Source organism: Anomaloglossus baeobatrachus, chromosome 2 (genome assembly GCF_048569485.1).
Source record: "Anomaloglossus baeobatrachus isolate aAnoBae1 chromosome 2, aAnoBae1.hap1, whole genome shotgun sequence".
NCBI classification, from domain to species: Eukaryota; Metazoa; Chordata; class Amphibia; order Anura; family Aromobatidae; genus Anomaloglossus; species Anomaloglossus baeobatrachus.
The window spans coordinates 367,418,188-367,440,508 of NC_134354.1; the positions used below are offsets into that span (position 1 = coordinate 367,418,188).

Here is a 22,321-nt window from a genome sequence, read left to right on the forward strand (position 1 = left end):
GGCAGACGCCTTAGTTCAGGATTGGTCGCAGTTTCAGCTCCCTTATGTGTTTCCTCCGCTGGCACTGTTGCCCAGAGTGTTACGCAATATCAGGATCGACTGCCGCCGCGCCATCCTCGTCGCTCCAGACTGGCCGAGGAGGTCGTGGTACCCGGATCTGTGGCATCTCACGGTCGGCCAACCGTGGACACTACCAGACCGAACAGACTTGCTATCTCGAGGGCCGTTTTTCCATCTGAATTCTGCGGCCCTCAACCTGACTGTGTGGCCATTGAGTCCTGGACCCTAGCGTCTTCAGGGTTATCTCAAGACGTCATTGCCACTATGAGACAGGCTAGGAAACCAACGTCCGCCAAGATCTTTCACAGGACGTGAAAAAATTTTTTTCTGTCATGGTGCTCTGTTCAGGGTTTTTCTCCCTGGCCATTTGCATTACCAACTTTTCTGTCCTTCCTTCAATCTGGACTGGAAAAGGGTTTGTCGCTCGGCTCCCTTAAGGGACAAGTCTCAGCGCCCTCTGTGTTTTTTTCCAGAAGCGCCTAGCCAGACTTCCACAGGTACGCACGTTCCTGCAGGGGGTTTGTCACATCGTTCCACCTTACAAGCGGCCGTTAGAACCCTGGGATCTAGACAGGGTTCTGATGGTTCTTCAGAAACCACCATTCGAGCCAATGAGAGATATTTCCCTCTCACGACTTTCGCAGAAAGTGGTTTTTCTTGTAGCAGTCACTTCTCTTCGGAGAGTGTCTGAGCTAGCAGCATTGTCGTGCAAAGCCCCTTTCCTGGTGTTCACCAGGACAAGGTGGTTCTACGTCCGGTTCCGGATTTTCTCCCTAAGGTGGTATCCCCCTTTCATCTCAATCAGGATATCTCCTTACCCTCTTTTTGTCCTCATCCAGTTCACCAATGTGAAAAGGATTTGCACTTGTTAGATTTGGTGAGAGCACTCAGACTCTACATTTCTCGTACGGCGCCCCTGCGCCGCTCGGATGCACTCTTTGTCCTGGTCGCTGGCCAGCGTAAAGGGTCACAGGCTTCCAAATCAACCCTGGCTCGGTGGATCAAGGAGCCAATTATCGAAGCTTACCGTTCGGCTGGGCTTCCGGTTCCCTCAGGGCTGAAGGCCCACTCTACCAGAGCCGTGGGCGCGTCCTGGGCTTTGAGGCACCAGGCTACGGCTCAGCAGGTGTGTCAGGCGGCTACCTGGTCGAGCCTGCACACTTTCACGAAGCACTATCAGGTGCATACCTATGCTTCGGTGGATGCCAGCCTAGGTAGACGAGTCCTTCAGGCGGCGGTTGCCCACCTGTAGGAAAGGGCCGTTTTACGGCTCTCTTACGAGGTATTAATTTACCCACCCAGGGACTGCTTTTGGACGTCCCAATTGTCTGGGTCTCCCAATAGAGCGACAAAGAAGAAGGGAATTTTGTTTACTTACCGTAAATTCCTTTTCTTCTAGCTCTAATTGGGAGACCCAGCACCCGCCCTGTTTTTTTGTGTACACATGTTGTTCATGTTGAATGGTTTCAGTTCTCCGATATTCCTTCGGATTGAAGTTACTTTAAACCAGTTTATAATTCTTTTTCCTCCTTCTTGCTTTTGCACCAAAACTGAGGAGCCCGTGGGAGCACGGGGGGTGTATAGGCAGAAGGGGAGGGGCTTAACACTTTTGAGTGTAATACTTTGTGCGGCCTCCGGAGGCAGAAGCTATACACCCAATTGTCTGGGTCTCCCAATTAGAGCTAGAAGAAAAGGAATTTACGGTAAGTAAACAAAATTCCCTTCTTTTCAGAGTAAAGCAAGATTTTTATTCTCTCCAGTTTCTAGGTACACTGCATAAAACACATGATTTTGTTACAATGTTATTGCCTTTTGAAACATTTTAAATAATTATATAAAAAATATAGGCCTAAGTGGTCTGTCTTATCGTAAGATTTAAAAAAAATTTTTTGCCAAAAAAGCCCACTATGTACACAAACACATTTTTGCATCAAAGTGCTAAGTGGAATTTTAATAACGTGCCATCTGTCTTTCAGAAAATATATTCGTATTCAGAGGTTAATATATGTATTTTTTTTTTTTTTTTAGAGCTAATTTTAGGGGTTTTTTTGTACACATGAAAAGTGTGAATATTGTCCTGGCTAACAGGAGAAAAATCTTGAAAAGTATTGTTTTAGTGTGATAGTAGACCGTCGTATAAAAACCTGATATAAATCGGGTATTGCTGAAATCACAGTAACCCAAAGAATAATGTCGCCCAATCACTTATACCGCACAAGGAACGGCAAAAACAAAAAAAATTCTTGACCATGTTTTGTTCATTCTGCCTAACAAAGATTGTAAAACAATCACTGATCTCGGGGAGACCAGCCAGAGAAAACACTGCCGGCAGCCAGCGAGGGCGCTCAATACAGTGAAATCCTAGGTACATTGCCCCCTGGGAAATATGCAAATCAAAAAAGTCCGTGGAGCCTATGTTAGGAGTCTCGACACAGAAAGTGGATATTGACTAAAAGGGCCACTTCATATGGTGGGTATGGTGGTCTCCTAAAAAGAGCCACTCCTTGGCTGGGTCCTTCCCGGAGGGATATCTGGCTGGCTTCTGTGTCGAGACTCCTAACAGACGCTCCATGGACTTTTTTGATTTGCATATTTCCCAGGGGGCAATGTACCTAGGATTACACTGCATTGAGCGCCCTCGCTGGCTGCCGGCAGTGTTTTCTCTGGCTGGTGTCCCCGAGATCAGTGATTGTTTTGTATTGTTGGTCTACTAGGCATTGCTCCCACCCAGCCAGAATCCTACTCCACACTGATGAGGGGCAATACCCCGAAACAGCTGTCTGTGGATGGATACCTGGCCTTGGTATTTCCCTTGTCATATCTTTAAACTTGTCAAAAAGTTGGATATTGACTAAAAGGGCCACTTCATATGGTGGTTATGGTGGTCTCCTAAAAAGAGCCACTCCTTGGCTGGGTCCTTCCCGGAGGGATATCTGGCTGGTTTCTGTGTCGAGACTCCTAACAGAGGCTCCACGGACTTTTTTGATTTACAAAGAATGTAGTAAGGCTCGGCACACATTTATCCTGAGTTCTTCACTGAGCTCTTACATCGGGGTTTACACATACATTTTTTAAGTACATCATTCAGAGAAAACCTCCAATGGAGCATTTCCTATAATGAGGTAGATAAAGACTTTGTGGACTCTGTCTGACCTTTTGATCCAGCGATGTTCACCTTTTTAAGCGTTCAATAAAGCACGGTTAGCCAAAGTTTCTGTGCCCTTCTTAAAAGATGAATTTCTTCAAAGGTGTAGCTTCCAGAATGAGATTACTTGTGGGGGTTTCTGTTGTTTTGGCATGTCAGGGGCTCTTCAAATGACTAGAATAAAGTTTTGCTCACCGTAATAAGGTGCTCAGGAGAAAAATCTGATAATAATAAAGTAAAAAACTCCGGCACTCAAAATTTATTGCAATTCTTTTTATTTTGGCTTTTTATTTCCATTTCATAGGAGTAACATTCAAAAAAAGTTTTCGGCTATTCGCCTTCTTCAATTTTGTTACTCTATAGCAGGGGTGGGGAACCTTTTTTCTGTCGGGGGCCATTTGGAAATTTCTACCAACCTTCGGGGGCCGCACAAAATTATCAATGTTTAAATGACCCTGCTATATTGGGTGAAGCAATTAATTAACTGGGGGCATGGGGCTGGGGGCACAGACACCACACGCGGGGCTGGGGGCACAGACACCACACGCGGGGCTGGGGGCACAGACACCACACGCGGGGCTGGGGGCACAGACACCACACGCGGGGCTGGGGGCACAGACACCACACGCGGGGCTGGGGGCACAGACACCACACGCGGGGCTGGGGGCACAGACACCACACGCGGGGCTGGGGGCACAGACACCACACGCGGGGCTGGGGGCACAGACACCACACGCGGGGCTGGGGGCACAGACACCACACGCGGGGCTGGGGGCACAGACACCACACGCGGGGCTGGGGGCACAGACACCACACGCGGGGCTGGGGGCACAGACACCACACGCGGGGCTGGGGGCACAGACACCACACGCGGGGCTGGGGGCACAGACACCACACGCGGGGCTGGGGGCACAGACACCACACGCGGGGCTGGGGGCACAGACACCACACGCGGGGCTGGGGGCACAGACACCACACGCGGGGCTGGGGGCACAGACACCACACGCGGGGCTGGGGGCACAGACACCACACGCGGGGCTGGGGGCACAGACACCACACGCGGGGCTGGGGGCACAGACACCACACGCGGGGCTGGGGGCACAGACACCACACGCGGGGCTGGGGGCACAGACACCACACGCGGGGCTGGGGGCACAGACACCACACGCGGGGCTGGGGGCACAGACACCACACGCGGGGCTGGGGGCACAGACACCACTGTGGGGAGGCACAGACACCACTGTGGGGAGGCACAGACACCACTGTGGGGAGGCACAGACACCACTGTGGGGAGGCACAGACACCACTGTGGGGAGGCACAGACACCACTGTGGGGAGGCACAGACACCACTGTGGGGAGGCACAGACACCACTGTGGGGAGGCACAGACACCACTGTGGGGAGGCACAGACACCACTGTGGGGAGGCACAGACACCACTGTGGGGAGGCTGCACAGACATCACTGGGGGGGCTGCACAGACATCACGGGGGGGGCTGCACAGACATCACGGGGGGGGCTGCACAGACATCACAGGGGGGCTGCACACACGACTGGGGGGGGTGCACACAGGACTGGGGGGGGTGCACACAGGACTGGGGGGGTGCACACAGGACTGGGGGGGGTGCACACAGGACTGGGGGAGGGGTGCACACAGGACTGGGGGAGGGGTGCACACAGGACTGGGGGAGGGGTGCACACAGGACTACTGGGTGATGGGCTGCACACAGGACATTGGGGGGCTGCACACAGGACTGGGGGACACACTGCGCTGAGAGTTTCATGCAACTCTGGGGGAGAAGGTTTACAGAACTGGTGTGGGGAGGCACAAAGCATTGGGCAGGGCACATAGCAGCAGAGGGTCGGCGCTGGACTCACAGCAGCATTGCACTCACATCACCGGAGTGCAGGAGCCGGACACACTGCATCAGAAGGAGAAGGAGAAGGCAGGCACTGATCTCCGGAGGGCAGGGGGCGGACACACAAGGCTAGAAACTGTGAGGCTGCTGTGGACCCGCCCACAATTTGCACTGGCCGACGGGAGAACACATTGCAGCACAAACAGCAATGTGTGGATTTAAAGGGCCGGCGGCAGCAAACCGCGGTGACAGCACCAGCACTGCCTCCCCCGGGAATCTGCCCGGGGGCCACATAAAAGGTCATGGCGGGCCGCATACGGCCCGCGGGCCGGAGGTTCCCCACCCCTGCTCTATAGCATCAGAGGATACATATATACTGGACTCACAGCAGCCTTTAGGGTATATTCAGAGAAAAGATATTCTTTCTGTTTCATCAGTGGTCAGCAAAGGAGTGGTACCATCTGACTGTCCGTTTCCTTGCATCAATTTTTGTTAATAAAATTATTTTGTTAAGCATATTTGCATTCTGGACTTTCCCCATTTTTTTCTTATTGAGTGCCGGAGTTATATTTTCTTGCATAAAAAACCCAAATGTGATGTGGTCCCTAAATAAAAATGGTTTTGTAAAGTTTGTTTGAAAAATTTGAAATTGCTGATAAACTTTTATCCCTCCTAAGTTTTTACCCACCCAAAAATTGATTGTTTATAAAATGTGTGCTGATGTAAAGTAGACATTTAGCAAATGTTACCTATTTTGTGTGCTATAACTATCTAGTTTACGGGAATATAAATTCAACGTTTGCCAATTGCTAAAACTTTCACATTTTTTGTCAAAGTTTCGAAAAAAAAAATTCATAAATGCAAATCATAACAACCAAAACTTACCACTAACATGCAGTACAACTTGTCACAAAAAACATTCTTAGAATCACTGGAATATAGTGAAGTATTTCAGCGTTATTAGCACATAAAGTCACACTGGTCAGAACTGAAAAAAGTGGCCTGGTTAGTAAGGTGACAACAGGCTTAGCTGAAGAGGTGGATCTAAACGATAAAAAAAAAAAAAACACTTTATAGACTAACCATGGGGTCACTATTTATTTATTTTTTGCATCCAGTACCTGTAGTAATCCATGTCCAAAACTACGGTCTGTATAAAGAGCTACTGCAGTTGTGAAATAGGAAAGTTGTTGACGTTGTCTTTTCCTCTCTGCAGGGCACTAGCCGTCCCTCACATTACTATGTTCTTTGGGATGACAACCGATTCACAGCAGATGAGCTACAGATCCTCACGTACCAGCTGTGTCACACATATGTGCGCTGCACACGATCTGTATCTATACCAGCTCCTGCATATTATGCTCGACTGGTCGCATTTAGAGCACGCTATCACCTTGTAGACAAGGAACATGACAGGTATGTGCAAGTGTTTTCAAACTTAATGGAAACAGTGTATGTGAGGCCCTTTTAATTATATATGTTTTTCTTTTACATGTAGGAGTAGCTTGGGGTGGATTTGCTAGTCTTTAATCTTTTATCTAAGTTATTTTAAATTCCAATGCTTATCCGGTTCTTAATATTTGTAGCAATAGAAAGATATAGATATACTATATATGTATAATATATGCATACGGTAGATATTAAAGATTGATAGAGAGATATCTAGATAGAGATGTGTATACATGTATACATACTTGGAGATACAAAAAAAGAAAATGGAAAGTCATGACAGCAGCTGAAATCTATATCCTACATCTACTCCTGCCACTTAAGGTACCGTCACACTAAGCGACGCTCCAGCGATCCCACCAGCAACCTGACCTGGCAGGGATCGCTGGAGCGTCGCTACACGGGTTGCTGGTGAGCTGTCAAACAGGCAGATCTCACCAGCAACCAGTGACCAGCCCCCAGCCAGCAGTGACGCGTGGAAGCGATGCTGCGCTTGGTAACTAAGGTAAATATCGGGTAACCAACCCCATATTTACCTTGGTTACCAGCGTACACCGCTTAGCACTGGCTCCCTGCACTCCTAGCCAGAGTACACATCGGGTTAATTACCCGATGTGTAGTCTGGCTGTGTACAGGGATCCGGCACTGGCAGCGTGAGAGCGGCGGACGCTGGTAACGAAGGTAAATATCGGGTAACCAAGGAAAGGGCTTCTTGGTTACCCAATATTTACATTGGTTACCAGTGTCCGCAGAAGCCGGCTCACTGCACATTTAGTTGTTGCTCTGTCGCTGTCACACACAGCGATGTGTGCTTCACAGCAGGAGAGCAACAACTAAAAAATGGTCCAGGACATTCAGCAACAATCAGAGACCTCACAGCAGGGGCCAGGTTGTTGCTGGATGTCACACACAGCAACATCGCTGCTTCGTCACAAAAGTCGTGCCTCAGCAGCGATGTTGCTAGCGATGTTGCTTAGTGAGACGTGGCCTTTAGTGAAAAATATCAGCTGCTTCAACTAATGGCCTATAAAAAGGTGTCTTGTTACCAAGGTGTGGCACACAAGATAATACTATTGATTAAAGATGAGCGGACCCGAATAGTAAAGTTTGGTGTTTGTACCTAACACAGACTTTTTTAAAACATCAGTGTTTGAGTGCTTTACATATACTGACCACTCAAGCAAGCATCACTGTGCTCGGGTACGCTCGGTGCTTGGCCCAGTGCGAGCTGCAAGCAGTGTTTGAATGCCTTGCACTAGGGTAAAAACAGCATTAAAAAAAAAAAATGAAAAAACCCTGCTCTGCCTCTCCCAGAAGTGGTCTGTTTATAGCTGGCTGCATGTGCATTCCAACGGGAGTCAGGTCAAGTCCGGGTCCCAAACTGACCTTTATCTAAAGTCCAGCAGAACCCGAAATTCAACGGGTCCGCTCCTCTCCACTGATGCACTGATGAGAGAGCTCTCTGGTGTTATATATATATATATATATATATATATATATATATATATATATATATATATATATATATATATTTATATATATATATATAATATACATTATATTTCTTCACCGTTCCTATGGGAGACCCAGACCATGGGTGTTTAGCTTCTACCTCTGGAGGACACACAAAGTACTACACTTAAAAGTGTAGCTCCTCCCCCTGAGCTTATACATTCCCTGGTGAGCAGACCCAGCCAGTTTATACCTTTTGTGTTCAGGAGGCATACATCCACACATGCATTCTCATATAATTTTTTTCCTTTTGGAACGAGATGAAGAGTTCGGGTCCACGTCTGGACCCCCGGCATGTCCCTTCTCACCCCACTGTGTCGGCGGTGTTGTTAAGGTTGATTCCTAGGCTGGAGCCTTACATGCCGTGCTCCTTCACCATCCCTCCTGGGCTCTGGCTTGAAGTGGGAGCCAGCACGGTCTCCATGCTTGGCAGGAGACCGTTCTCCATCCGCAGCCCTTCAGGACCCTGCTGGACAGGAGCACTCATCCCCAGGGACCTGGCCCTGCGTCTCAGAAGCTAAGTACCTGAGACGTTTATATTTCGGGGTTCCTGTACTTTATTGTTGGGGGAGAGTGTGTTTATGGCATTTACTGACATTTCCGGCGGGTTCTCTAGCTGTTGCCTGAGAACCGCGCCGATGGTGCCTGCGCGTCGGCCGCGCCGCTCAAATTTAGGCCCCGACTTCGCCGGAGGCCTAGTATCGGTTTCACTGCCCTCGCATGTCACTCATGCAGAGGGACAGTCTCGGCTCCTCCCGGCGGCCGTACTGTACAGGGGAGGGACACTCCCCACTGCAGTGTGTGTCCCCTCCCCTGTAGGTCTCTATGGCCCTCCAGATCCCGCTCCTCAAGCAAGTCCCGCCCCCTCTCTTCGCTCCGGCGGCCATTTTCTCAGCGTTCTCTCTGCATTCAGTCTTTGCAGCGCTGGTCTGCAGCATCCCTGCTGAGGTGCTGTGCTTGGAGGTCCGGGCTTCGGGATCTGGAGGGCACACAACACCGCTCTGCATTGCACAGCGGTCTGGTAAGCCACAACCGGTCTCCGGTTGTGGACCGTCTGTATATACTCTCTGGGGGTCATTCTCTGGCAGAGCCCCCACTCCAGCAGCATGTCTCACACGAGGAGCAAGGCCCCAAAGCTTTATTCAGTATGCACTGTATGTAAGCTCCTGCTGCCTGAACCGAGCACCTATCCACATTGTGATGCCTGCTCTATCTTGGCGGTGCCACAGCCTGGAGTCTCACCCCCAGTGGTCTCTCAGGCTGCTCCTGCTTCTGTGGCTGATCCCCCGGCTTGGGTAGAATCCTTTTCTAGGTCTATCTCCCAGTCCTTTGCTGAGTCCATGGGACTTCTGTCCAAGACCTTGCTGAGTATGCATCAGCCCCCTTCACAGGGTGCCTCTGCTGCTAGGGCTCTTTCAGGACAGGAGCTCACAGAGGATTCATCATCAGGGCCCAGACCCCGTCCTCCTGAGAAGAGACGCAGGGTTCCTTCTCCCTCCTCCTCCCGTGGCTCTGATTCCAGAGCTGACTCGCAGGATGAGGAGGATGCCTTTACAGGGGGCTCGGAGGCTAACTCCATGTACCCCATTGATCTGTCCGAAAGTGACTCAAATCTTAGTGACTTGATTGCTTCTATTAATTCTGTACTGGATCTCAATCCGCCAGTACCAGAGGAGCAACCCTCTATGGCAGAAAAGCACCAGTTTACCTCGCCTAAGAGAGCAAAGAGTGTGTTCTTTAACCACTCCAGTTTTCAGGCCGCTGTGACCAAACCCAGGGCCTGTCCTGACAAACGCTTCCCCAAGCGTGGTTCTGATGACCGTTTCCCCTTTCCACCTGAGGTGGTCAAGGAGTGGGCTCACTCCCCAAAGGTAGACCCTCCGGTGTCTAGGCTCGCAGCCCGGACCGTTGTGTCGGTGGCTGATGGCACTTCCCTTAAGAATTCCACTGACCTCCAGATTGACCTTCTGGCCAAATCCGTATATGAAGCGGCGGGGGCCGCGTTTTCTCCGACTTTTGCAGCAGTGTGGGCTCTCAAAGCCATCTCTGCTTCTCTAGAGGAGATGCATTCCCTCACTAGGGAATCTATGCCCGAAATGGATGCCTTAACTTCCCAAGCTTCGGCCTTTTCATCCTATGCCATGTCTGCCATGCTGGAGGCTTCTGACCGCACTGCGGTGGCTTCAGCTAATTCCCTCGCTATCCGCAGAATCTTGTGGCTTCGAGAGTGGAAGGCAGATGCTTCTTCAAAGAAGTACCTTGCTGGGCTCCCTTTTGCTGGGTCCCGGCTGTTCGGAGAACAGCTGGATGAAATTATTAAGGAAGCAACTGGCGGGAAGAGTACTTCCATGCCACAAACCAAAGCCAGGAAACCTGCCCAGGGTAGGAATCAGTCGAGGTTTCGCTCCTTTCGTTCCTCCAACTGGTCGTCCTCTAAACCCTCGGCCTCGTCCGCTAACTCAGCCAAGGACCAGAAATCCAACTGGCGCCCTAAAGCGCGTCCACAGAAGACCGCAGGAGCTGCTGCCACCAAGGCAGCCTCCTCGTGACTATCTGTCCGCTCCAGCGACCTCCTTAGTCGGTGGCAGGCTCTCCCACTTTGGCGACGCTTGGTTTCAACACGTCTCCGACCAGTGGGTGAGAGATATCATCTCCCACGGCTACAGGATAGAATTCTCTTCCAGTCCGCCAAACAGATTTTTTCTCTCAACTCCTCCCTGTTCCAAGGCCGCCGCCTTCTCACAGGCCGTGGCAGCCTTGCGGGCCAATGGAGTGATTGTACCGGTTCCCGCTCGGGAACGGTTAAGAGGTTTCTACTCAAATCTCTTCCTAGTTCCCAAAAAGGACGGTACCTTCCGGCCCATCCTGGATCTGAAGCTTCTCAACAAGCATGTTCAGGTGCGGCCTTTTCGCATGGAGTCTCTGCGATCAGTCATTGCCTCTATGTCCCAAGGGGATTTCCTGGCGTCCATCGACATCAGAGATGCCTATCTGCATGTGCCAATTGCAGTGTCTCACCAGCGTTGGCTACGTTTTGCAGTAGGAGAAGATCATTTCCAATTCGTGGCTCTTCCCTTCGGGTTGGCCACCACCCCTCGGGTAGTCACCAAGGTCATGGCAGCAGTGATTGCAGTTCTGCACCTCCAGGGGTTGGCAGTAATTCCTTACCTGGACGACCTTCTAGTCAAGGCTTCATCCAGCGCAGATTGTCAGCGGAGTCTCTCGCTCACTCTCTCCACTCTGGCTCAATTCGGGTGGCTGGTCAATCTGCCCAAATCCACTCTGACTCCGACCCAGAGTCTAACGTACCTAGGGATGCAGTTCGAGACCTTGTCGGCAGTTGTGAAGTTGCCCTTAGTCAAACAGCAGTCCCTTCAGCTAGCGGTGCGCTCTCTCCTGAGGCCCTGCCGTTATTCCCTCAGGCGTCTGTTGCAGGTGCTGGGTCAAATGGTGGCCTCCATGGAGGCAGTTCCCTTTGCCCAGTTCCATCTGCGCCCCCTGCAGCTGGACATTCTCCGCTGTTGGGACAAGCAGCCTTCCTCCTTACACAGGTTAGTGGCTCTGTCGCCACAAACCAGGAGCTCTCTTCAGTGGTGGCTTCGGCCTCTCTCCCTGTCCCAGGGTCGCTCCTTCCTGGCCCCGTCCTGGGTGATTCTCACCACGGATGCCAGTCTATCCGGCTGGGGAGCGGTATATCTCCACCACAGAGCGCAGGGCACTTGGACTCCGTCCGAGTCAGCCCTTCCAATCAATGTGCTGGAAACCAGAGCCGTGCTTCTAGCTCTCCCAGCTTTTCACCACCTGTTGGCGGGCAGGCACATTCGAGTCCAGTCAGACAACGCGACAGCGGTTGCCTACATCAATCACCAAGGCGGGACACGCAGCCGCCTGGCAATGTTGGAGGTACAACGCATCCTTCAATGGGCGGAGGACTCCCAAATCCACCATATCCGCAGTCCACATCCCAGGCGTGGAAAACTGGGAGGCGGATTATCTCAGCCGTCAATCCGTGGACGGTGGCGAGTGGTCCCTGCACCCGGCAGTGTTTCAGTCAATCTGCCGCAAATGGGGCACTCCGGACGTGGACCTAATGGCATCCCGTCTCAACAACAAGGTTCCCGTTTACGTGGCTCGCTCCCATGACCCTCAGGCATTCGCCGCGGATGCACTGGTTCAAGACTGGTCCCAGTTTCGTCTGTCCTACGTGTTTCCCCCTCTAGCTCTCTTGCCCAGAGTTCTGCGCAAGATCAGAATGGAGGGCTGTCGAGTCATCCTCATTGCACCGGACTGGCCCAGGCGAGCTTGGTATCCAGACCAGCTCCATCTGTCCGTAGAGATGCCGTGGCATCTCCCGGATTGTCCAGACCTGCTCTCACAAGGGCCGTTTTTCCGCCTGAATTCTGCGGCTCTCAAATTGACGGCGTGGCTCTTGAGTCCTGGATTTTTACGGCTTCGGGTATTCCCCCTGAAGTCATCTCCACTATGACTCGGGCCCGTAAGTCTTCTTCCGCTAAGATCTATCACAGGACTTGGAAAATTTTCCTGTCATGGTGTCGCTCTACTGACCATCCTCCTTGGCCATTCTCCTTGCCGACCCTTCTGTCTTTTCTACAGTCCGGTCTGCAGCTAGGACTGTCCCTCAACTCTCTCAAGGGACAAGTGTCAGCCCTGTCAGTACTGTTCCAGCGGCGTCTCGCTCGGCTGGCTCAGGTCCGCACCTTCATGCAAGGCGCGTCTTACATCATTCCGCCTTACCGGCGGCCCTTGGATCCCTGGGACCTTAATTTGGTTCTCACGGTTTTGCAGAAACCCCCCTTTGAGCCTCTTAGGGAGGTCTCTTTGCATAGTCTTTCTTTTTCGCTCCTAATTGGGAGACCCAGACAGTGGGTGTATAGCTACTGCCTCTGGAGGCCGCACAAAGAACTACACTTAAAAGTGTAAGGCCCCTCCCCTTCTGGCTATACACCCTCCCGTAGGAGTACGGATTCCTCAGTTTTAGCTTTGTGCGAAGGAGGTCAGACACGCACGCATAGCTCCATTGTTTTTAGTCAGCAGCAGCTGCTGACTATGTCGGATGGAAGAAAAGAGGGCCCATACAGGGCTCCCAGCATGCTCCCTTCTCACCCCACTGTATGTCGGAGGTGTTTGTAAGGTTGAGGTACCCATTGCGGGTACGGCGGCTGGAGCCCACATGCTGATTCCTTCCCCATCCCTTTTTACAGGGCTCTGGGTGAAGTGGGATTTACTGGTCTCCAGGCACTGAGACCGTGCTCCATCTACAGCCCCTGGAGAAGATGCTGGATGGAGCGGAGTACATCAGGGACATGGCCCTGCTTCCTCAAGGTACTCTGTGTCCCCGTGCATTTGGCGCTCACACCGCAGCATGCTGGGTGTTGTAGTGCGCCGGGGACATCAGCGCTGCGGCGCTTGTGCCATGGCCTCATTCAGCTTCGCTGAAGCAGGCACACTTTTGGGAAACGGTCGCGCCGGCCGCTGGGACTGCGGCGCGGCTGGCACTTGTGGTGCGCCGGGGACTTCAGCGCGGGCCGCGCTTTTACGGCGGCCGCGCTGATAACTCGAGTCCCCGGCTTTTGCGGCCTAGTTCCGTTCGTTCCCGCCCCCAGACCTGCCAGTCAGGAGAGGGGCGGGACGCTGGTCAGTGCATCAGCGCTGAGGGCTGGAGTCGTTTTTACATACTCCAGCCCTCACAATAGGCACAGAGGGGACACTGTTTCCCGCACTTTTGTTTGGGAACTCCCACGGACCGCCCCTCTCCACAGACGCCGGCAGCCATTCCTGCTGACACGCTGAGCTGCAGAGGGGAGCCGGGGAGACCCAGACAAGGAATTCTGCGCCTCTTACCCGCTATTCAGCGGGCGGTAAGCAGCCCTCAGGGCTCACCCCCTCTTGTGCCAGTAGTAATCTTAGTATTTTGTTCCTGCAAATACTTTGTACTGCATAGCGCTGGTCGCCCTTTGGCTATAGACTCTCTCACATTGCAGAGAGCCAACAGCATGTCGTCCACAAAACGCAAGGGTGCCAAGGCACAGACATTATATGCTTCCTGTACCGCATGTGGGACTTTTCTACCGGCAGGCTCCACTGACCCCCATTGTGTGCAGTGCTCGGCCCCTGCGGCACTTGCACAGTCGGGACCTCTGCTGGACGTGACCCAGGGTGTACCACCTGTGAATGCTGTCCAGGTGACAGGAACTGAGTTTACAGCTTTTGCTGACAGAATGTCTCTCACTATGTCACAAATTCTTGACACATTGCGAGCTAGGCCCGTACTTCAGGCCACGGACACGGTGCAATCATTGCCCCCTGGTCCCCCTCAGCTGAATTACCTCCAAGCTCCGGGACGGGCACATACACCTCAGGGTGAAGACTCTGACTCGGACGATGGCCCCAGGCAACCTAAGCGGGCTCGCTATGAGGGGCCTTCACATTCATCTCAATGGTCAGGATCCCAGCGAGATGAATCTATGGGTGATGAGGCGGACGTAACTGATCAGGATTCTGATCCTGGGACCGCTCTCAATCTAGATACACCAGATGGTGACGCCATAGTTAATGATCTTATAGCGTCCATCAATAAGATGTTAAATATTTCCCCACCAGCTCCTCTTGTAGAGGAGTCAGCTTCGCAGCACGAGAGAATCCATTTCAGATATCCTAAGCGTACATTAAGCACTTTTCTGGACCACGCTGACTTTAGAGACGCAATCCAGAAACCCCACGCTTATCCGGAAAGGCGTTTTTCTAAACGGCTTAAAGATACACGCTATCCTTTTCCCCCTGAGGTGGTCAAGGGTTGGACCCAGTGTCCAGAAGTGGATCCTCCAATTTCCAGGCTTGCAGCTAGATCCTTGGTTGCAGTTGAAGATGGAGCGGCACTTAAAGATGCCACTGACAGGCAGATGGAGCTCTGGCTGAAATCCATCTATGAAGCGATTGGAGCGTCGTTAGCGCCATCTTTTGCTGCCGTATGGGCACTCCAAGCTATCTCAGCCGGGCTTGTGCAAGTCGACTCAGTCACACGTGCAGTTGCCCCGCAGGTAGCACCATTGACCTCGCAAATGGCGGCATTCGCGTCGTACGCGATTAATGCTGTTCTTGACGCTACAAGCCGCACGGCAGTGGCGTCAGCCAACTCCGTTGTTTTGCGTAGGGCCCTGTGGTTGAGACATTGGAAGGCAGATTCTCATTCCAAGAAGTGCTTAACCAATTTGCCTTTTTCTCGTGACCGATTGTTTGGAGAGCGTTTGGATGAAATCATCAAACACTCCAAGGGTAAGGACTCATCCTTACCGCAACACAGACAAAACAAACCCCAACAGAGGAAGGGTCAGTCTGGTTATCGGTCCTTTCGAGGACCGGGCAGGTCCCAATTCGCCTCGTCAAAGAAGACTCAAAAAGACCAGAGACGCTCAGATTCTTGGAGGTCTCAGTCACGCCCAAAAAGGACAGCCGGAGGAACCGTTGACAAGACGGCGTCCTCCTGACTTGCAGTCTCCGATTCCCACACCCTCGGTCGGTGGGAGGCTTTCCCACTTTGGCGACATTTGGCTGTCACGCGTCAAAGACCGTTGGGTGAGGGATATTCTGTCTCACGGGTACAGGATAGAGTTCAGTTCTCGTCCGCCAACTCGTTTCTTCAGAACTTCTCCACCACCAGACCGAGCCGATGCTCTGTTGCAGGCGGTGGCCGCTCTAAAGGCGGAAGGAGTGGTGACCTCCGTCCCTCTTCAGGAACAAGGTCACGGTTTTTACTCCAATCTGTTTGTGGTCCCAAAAAAGGACGGATCGTATCGACCCGTCCTGGATCTAAAGTTGCTCAACAGACACGTAAAAGTCAGGAGGTTCCGGATGGAATCCCTACGCTCCGTCATAGCCTCAATGTCTCAAGGAGATTTTCTAGCATCAATAGATATCAAAGATGCGTATCTCCACGTGCCGATTGCGCCAGAGCATCAGCGTTTCCTACGCTTCGTCATACACGACGAACACCTGCAGTTCGTAGCGTTGCCTTTCGGTCTGGCAACAGCCCCCCGGGTCTTCACCAAGGTCATGGCAGCAGTAGTAGCTGTTCTGCACTCGCAAGGTCACTCGGTCATCCCGTATCTAGACGACCTGCTTATAAAGGCACCCTCTCAAGAGGCATGCCAACACAGTCTGAAGGTGGCACTAGACACTCTCCAGAGTTTCGGGTGGATTATCAACTTTCCAAAGTCTCATCTAACCCCGACCCAATCTCTGACTTATCTTGGCATGGAGTTTCATACTCTCTCAGCGATAGTGAAGCTTCCACTGGACAAGCAGTGTTCGCTACGGACAGGAGTGCAATCTCTCCTTCAGAGCCAGTCGCACTCACTGAGGCGCCTCATGCATTTCCTAGGAAAGAGGGTAGCAGCAATGGAGGCGGTCCCGTTCGCGCAGTTTCATCTGCGCCCTCTACAATGGGACATTCTACGCCAATGGGATGGGAAATCGACGTCCCTCGACAGGACTGTCTCCCTCTCTCAGACTGCCAAGGACTCTCTGCGTTGGTGGCTTCTCCCCACCTCATTGTCACAGGGAAAGTCGTTCCTTCCCCCGTCCTGGGCAGTGGTCACGACGGATGCGAGCCTATCAGGGTGGGGAGCGGTGTTTCTCCACCACAGGGCTCAGGGGACGTGGACTCAGGAAGAGTCCACCCTGCAGATCAATGTTCTGGAAATCAGAGCAATCTATCTTGCTCTGCGAGCCTTCCAACAATGGCTGGAAGGCAAGCAGATTCGGATTCAGTCGGACAATTCCACGGCGGTGGCGTACATCAACCACCAAGGGGGAACACGCAGTCGCCAAGCCTTTCAGGAAGTCCGGCGGATTTTGACGTGGGTGGAAAGCAAAGCGTCCACCATATCCGCAGTTCACATCCCAGGCGTGGAAAACTGGGAAGCAGACTTTCTCAGTCGCCAGGGCATGGACGCAGGAGAATGGTCCCTTCACCCGGACGTGTTTCAGCAGATCTGTTGCCGCTGGGGGACGCCGGACGTCGATCTGATGGCGTCACGACACAACAACAAGGTCCCAGTTTTCATGGCACGGTCTCACGATCACCGAGCGCTGGCGGCAGACGCCTTGGTTCAGGATTGGTCGCAATTCCGACTCCCCTATGTGTTCCCACCTCTAGCATTGTTACCCAGAGTTCTCCGGAAAATCAGGTCCGACTGCCATCGAGCCATTCTCGTCGCTCCAGACTGGCCAAGAAGGTCGTGGTACCCGGATCTGTGGCATCTCACGGTAGGCCAACCGTGGGCACTACCAGACCGTCCAGATTTGCTGTCTCAAGGGCCGTTTTTCCATCTGAATTCTGCGGCCCTGAACCTGACTGTGTGGCCATTGAGTCCTGGATCCTAGCGGCCTCAGGTTTATCTCATGAAGTTGTTGCCACAATGAGACAGGCTAGAAAACCATCCTCAGCTAAGATCTATCACAGGACGTGGAAGATATTCTTAGCTTGGTGCTTGGCTCAAGGGTTTTCTCCCTGGCCATTTGCATTGCCAATTTTTCTTTCCTTCCTGCAGTCTGGGTTGGAAAAAGGTTTGTCGCTTAGCTCTCTTAAGGGTCAAGTCTCCGCGCTATCCGTATTCTTTCAGAAGCGCTTGGCACGGCTTTCTAAAGTACGCACGTTTCTCCAAGGAGTTTGTCATATCGTTCCTCCTTACAGACGGCCATTGGAACCCTGGGATCTAAACAAGGTTCTCATTGCTCTCCAGAAGCCGCCTTTCGAGCCTTTGAAAGAGGTTTCCCTTTCTCGGCTTTCACAAAAAGTAGTTTTTCTTGTGGCGGTCACGTCTCTTCGAAGAGTGTCCGAGCTAGCGGCGTTATCTTGCAAATCTCCCTTCCTGGTGTTTCACCAAGACAAGGTAGTACTGCGTCCAATTCCAGAGTTTTCTCCCAAGGTGGTTTCTTCCTTTCATCTCAATCAGGATATCACTTTGCCATCTTTGTGTCCGCATCCAGTTCACCAATTTGAAAAAGGTTTACATCTGTTGGACCTGGTGAGAGCACTCAGGATTTACATTTCTCGCACGGCGTCTCTACGCCGTTCTGATGCGCTCTTTGTCCTAGTCGCTGGTCAGCATAAGGGATCGCAAGCTTCCAAATCCACCCTGGCGCGGTGGATCAAGGAACCAATTCTTCACACATACCGTTCTGCTGGGCTTCCGATTCCATCTGGACTGAAGGCCCATTCTACCAGAGCCGTGGGTGCGTCCTGGGCATTGCGGCATCAGGCTACGGCTCAGCAGGTGTGCCAGGCGGCTACCTGGTCGAGTCTGCACACGTTTACCAAACACTATCAAGTGCATACCTACGCTTCGGCAGATGCCAGCCTAGGTAGACAGGTCCTTCAGGCGGCGGTGGCCCACCTGTAGGAAAGGGCTGTCTGACAGCCCGTTCATGTGGTATCTTTTTACCCACCCAGGGACTGCTTTTGGACGTCCCACTGTCTGGGTCTCCCAATTAGGAGCGAAAAAGAAGAAGGGAATTTTGTTTACTTACCGTAAATTCCTTTTCTTCTAGCTCCAATTGGGAGACCCAGCACCCGCCCTATTTGTTCTTAGGGTTTCGTTTTTCGGGTGCACATGTTGTTCATGTTGTTTCTTAAGTTCTCCGATCTTGTTATCGGATTGAATTTGTTTTTGAAACTGTTATTGGCTTTCCTCCTTCTTGCTTTGGTACTAAAACTGAGGAATCCGTACTCCTACGGGAGGGTGTATAGCCAGAAGGGGAGGGGCCTTACACTTTTAAGTGTAGTTCTTTGTGCGGCCTCCAGAGGCAGTAGCTATACACCCACTGTCTGGGTCTCCCAATTGGAGCTAGAAGAAAAGGAATTTACGGTAAGTAAACAAAATTCCCTTCTTCTCAGAAAGTAGTCTTTCTGGTGGCCATAACTTCCCTCAGGAGAGTCTCTGATTTGGCCGCGCTCTCTTCAGAGTCACCTTTTTTAGTTTTTCATCAAGACAAGGTGGCTCTCCGTCCGACTCCGGACTTTCTTTCTAAGGTGGTCTCTCCTTTCCACCTTAACCAGGACATTACCCTACCTTCCTTTTGTCCGGCTCCTGTTCATCGCTTTGAAAAAGCGCTGCATACTCTGGATCTGGTGCGGGCGCTCCGGATCTATGTGTCCCGCACCGCTTTTATTAGGCGGTGCACCTCTCTTTTTGTGCTAACCACAGGTCGGCGCAAGGGTCTCTCTGCTTCTCAGCCGACCTTAGCCCGTTGGATTAGATCGACCATTTCGGACGCCTACCAGAGTACTCAGGTGCCTCCCCCGCCGGGGATCAAGGCACATTCGACCAGAGCTGTCGGTGCCTCTTGGGCTTTTAGGCACCAGGCTACAGCTCAACAAGTCTGTCAGGCTGCCACTTGGACTAGCCTGCATACCTTTTCGAAGCACTACCAAGTGCATGCTCATGCTTCGGCAGATGCGAGCTTGGGCAGACGCATCCTTCAGGCGGCTGTCGCCTATTTGTGAAGTTAGGTTCTGCCTACTTCTTAGTTTTTCTGTTTATTTCCCACCCATGGACTGCTTTGAGACGTCCCATGGTCTGGGTCTCCCATAGGAACGATGAAGAAAAAGACAATTTTGTTTACTTACCGTAAATTATTTTTCTTATAGTTCCGTAATGGGAGACCCAGCACCCTCCCTGTTGCCTGTTGGCACTTTTCTTGTTCCGCGTTTTATCACCGGCTGTTGTCGTGGACAGAGTTTCCGGTTGTTCCGGCTATTGCTCTGTCCTACTTGTGGGTGGCTATTCTCCTTCAGCTTTTGCACTAAACTGGCTGGGTCTGCTCACCAGGGGGTGTATAAGCTCAGGGGGAGGAGCTACACTTTTAAGTGTAGTACTTTGTGTGTCCTCCAGAGGTAGAAGCTAAACACCCATGGTCTGGGTCTCCCATTACGGAACTATAAGAAAAAGAATTTACGGTAAGTAAACAAAACTCTCTTTTTTCCAACAATAAGGATGCAAGGGTCTTGATGAGTAAAGCCAGAGAGCTATATCTCTCTCTATCTATTATATATATATCTATTATATATATATATATATATATATATATATATATATAATGTATATAGTATATATTTAAAAAAAAAAAGTCACTTATTATGGAACACCCAAAGGTCGGATGGTAATAATTGGGAGCACCTAACAGACACCCTAAATAAATATGTATATATAGCCGAGGCATGTAGTACAAAATAATGCAACAGACCAATATGTCAGCAACTAAATACATGTAACATTTAAATCAAAAAGGGCACCAGTGTGTCCAAAAATAGTTTATTCACATAATATAACAATTCATAAATGACACAAGTGTGTTAAAAAAGTACTGCACAAAAATAATTTATCTATATATATAATTGCCTTATTCTGTCTGTCTGTCTGTCTGTCTGTCTTGCTCCAAAATTGTGTCCTTACGGTGAAAAACAGCGGATTGGCCGCTGGGCTCGCCATGGCCCCGCCCCCCGCACGGATTGGCCGCTCGCCTCGGCTCCGCCCCCTCGCACGGATTGGCCTCTCGCCCCGGCCCCCTGCACGCATTGGCAACTCGGCCACGCCCCACCCCCCTCACACATTGCACGCTCGCTCTGGCCCCGCCCTCCGCACGCATTCCCCTAACCGACTCCCAGGTGAGTGCTGTACCCCCGGGAACCCACATCAGCGTACGTCGGCGTACGCTGGTGTGGGCTCCCGTGCGAGCGGGAGGTGGGGTACGCTGGTAACCATGGAACACATCGAGTAATATTGTAGCATGGTTACCAGCGTATACCGGCTCCCAGGTGAGCGCATCAAGGTCCTGCAGCGGCGGAACACACACACGCACACACATAAGAACAGACACACACACACACATCAGATCACACACACACACATCAGATCACACACACACACATCAGATCACATTCACTCTCTCACACACACACACACACACACATCAGATCACACTCTCTCTCTCACACACCTCACACACACATCAGATCGCATCCACACATTCACAACATCCCGTGATATCGCTTGCTTCTCGACGGTGATACTGTGCGTTCAGTGACCTTCCAGGACCTGCCGGAGGATCACATGGCCGGAAGCATGTGGTATCTCCGGATGTTGTGATTGTGTGAGCGCGTATGTGCGATATCGTCAGTGTGTGTGTGCGTGTATGCGATCGGATGTGTGTGTGTGTGTGAGTGTCGGCAGAGGAGCACGGCGTGCAGCACAGCTGCTGGGACCGCCCACCGGTGGGCACAGGGAGAAGTGGGGTGTAGAGCACGATGGGGAGTGCGCAGCATGGGGGATGGAGCACGATCGGGAATGCGCAGCATGGGGGTTGAAGCACAATGGGGAGTGCGCAGCATGGGGGATGGAGCACGTTTGGGAGTGCGCAGCATGGGGGATAGAGCACGATGGGGAGTGCGCAGCATGGGGGATGGAGCTCGATGGGGAATGCGCAGCATGGGGGATGGAGCACAATGCGGAGTGCGCAGCATAGGGGATGGAGCACGATGGGGGTGCGCAGCATGGAGGATGGAGCACGATGGGGGGTGCGCAGCATGGGGGATTTAGCACGATGGGGAGTGCGCAGCATGGGGGATGGAGCACGATGGGGGGTGCGCAGCATGGGGGGATGGAGCACGATGGGGGTTGCGCAGCATGGGGGATGGAGCACGATGGGGGGTGCGCAGTATCGGGGATGGAGCACGATGGGGGGTGCGCAGCATGGGGGATGGAGCACGCACACACACACACACACACACCGCCACACACGCACTGCACAACACACCACACACACTGAGAACCACAAACACTGCCCTACACAGACACCCAACACACAAACACCGCGGCACACACAAATATACGCACATACCGCACAACACACACATTGCACAAAACATACCTCCCCCAAAACACACACACACACCCCACACCCACACAAACCGCGCAACACACACAACGCTACAGACACACAGTGCTCCACAAACAACGCAACACACAAACAACACCGCTCTCACCCCCCGCCACACCCAGAACATGTACAGCGCCCTACACAAACACTTGGTAACTACACACAACATCATATATATATATATATATATATATAACAAAAATCATACATTAACTACACAATACATAAATTCTAGAATACCCGATGCGTAGAATCGGGCCTCCTTCTAGTATACATAATAATCATGTAATAAAAATTCAAGGAAGGTAGATGTAGTCCATGGTTACCTATGACAGAAGTCC

The 22,321-nt window shown here is 51.8% G+C and overlaps 1 protein-coding gene across 1 annotated transcript in view; it reads left to right on the top strand.

Moving 5' to 3' along the window:
- The window catches only part of LOC142291475 (protein argonaute-1), a 168,991-nt gene that overhangs the window by 138,470 nt on the left and 8,200 nt on the right, over positions 1–22,321 (top strand). The window contains exon 18 of the mRNA XM_075336029.1: positions 6,280–6,479. Within this exon, the coding sequence (XP_075192144.1) occupies positions 6,280–6,479 (200 nt within the window). The remainder of the gene's footprint in view (positions 1–6,279; positions 6,480–22,321) is intronic.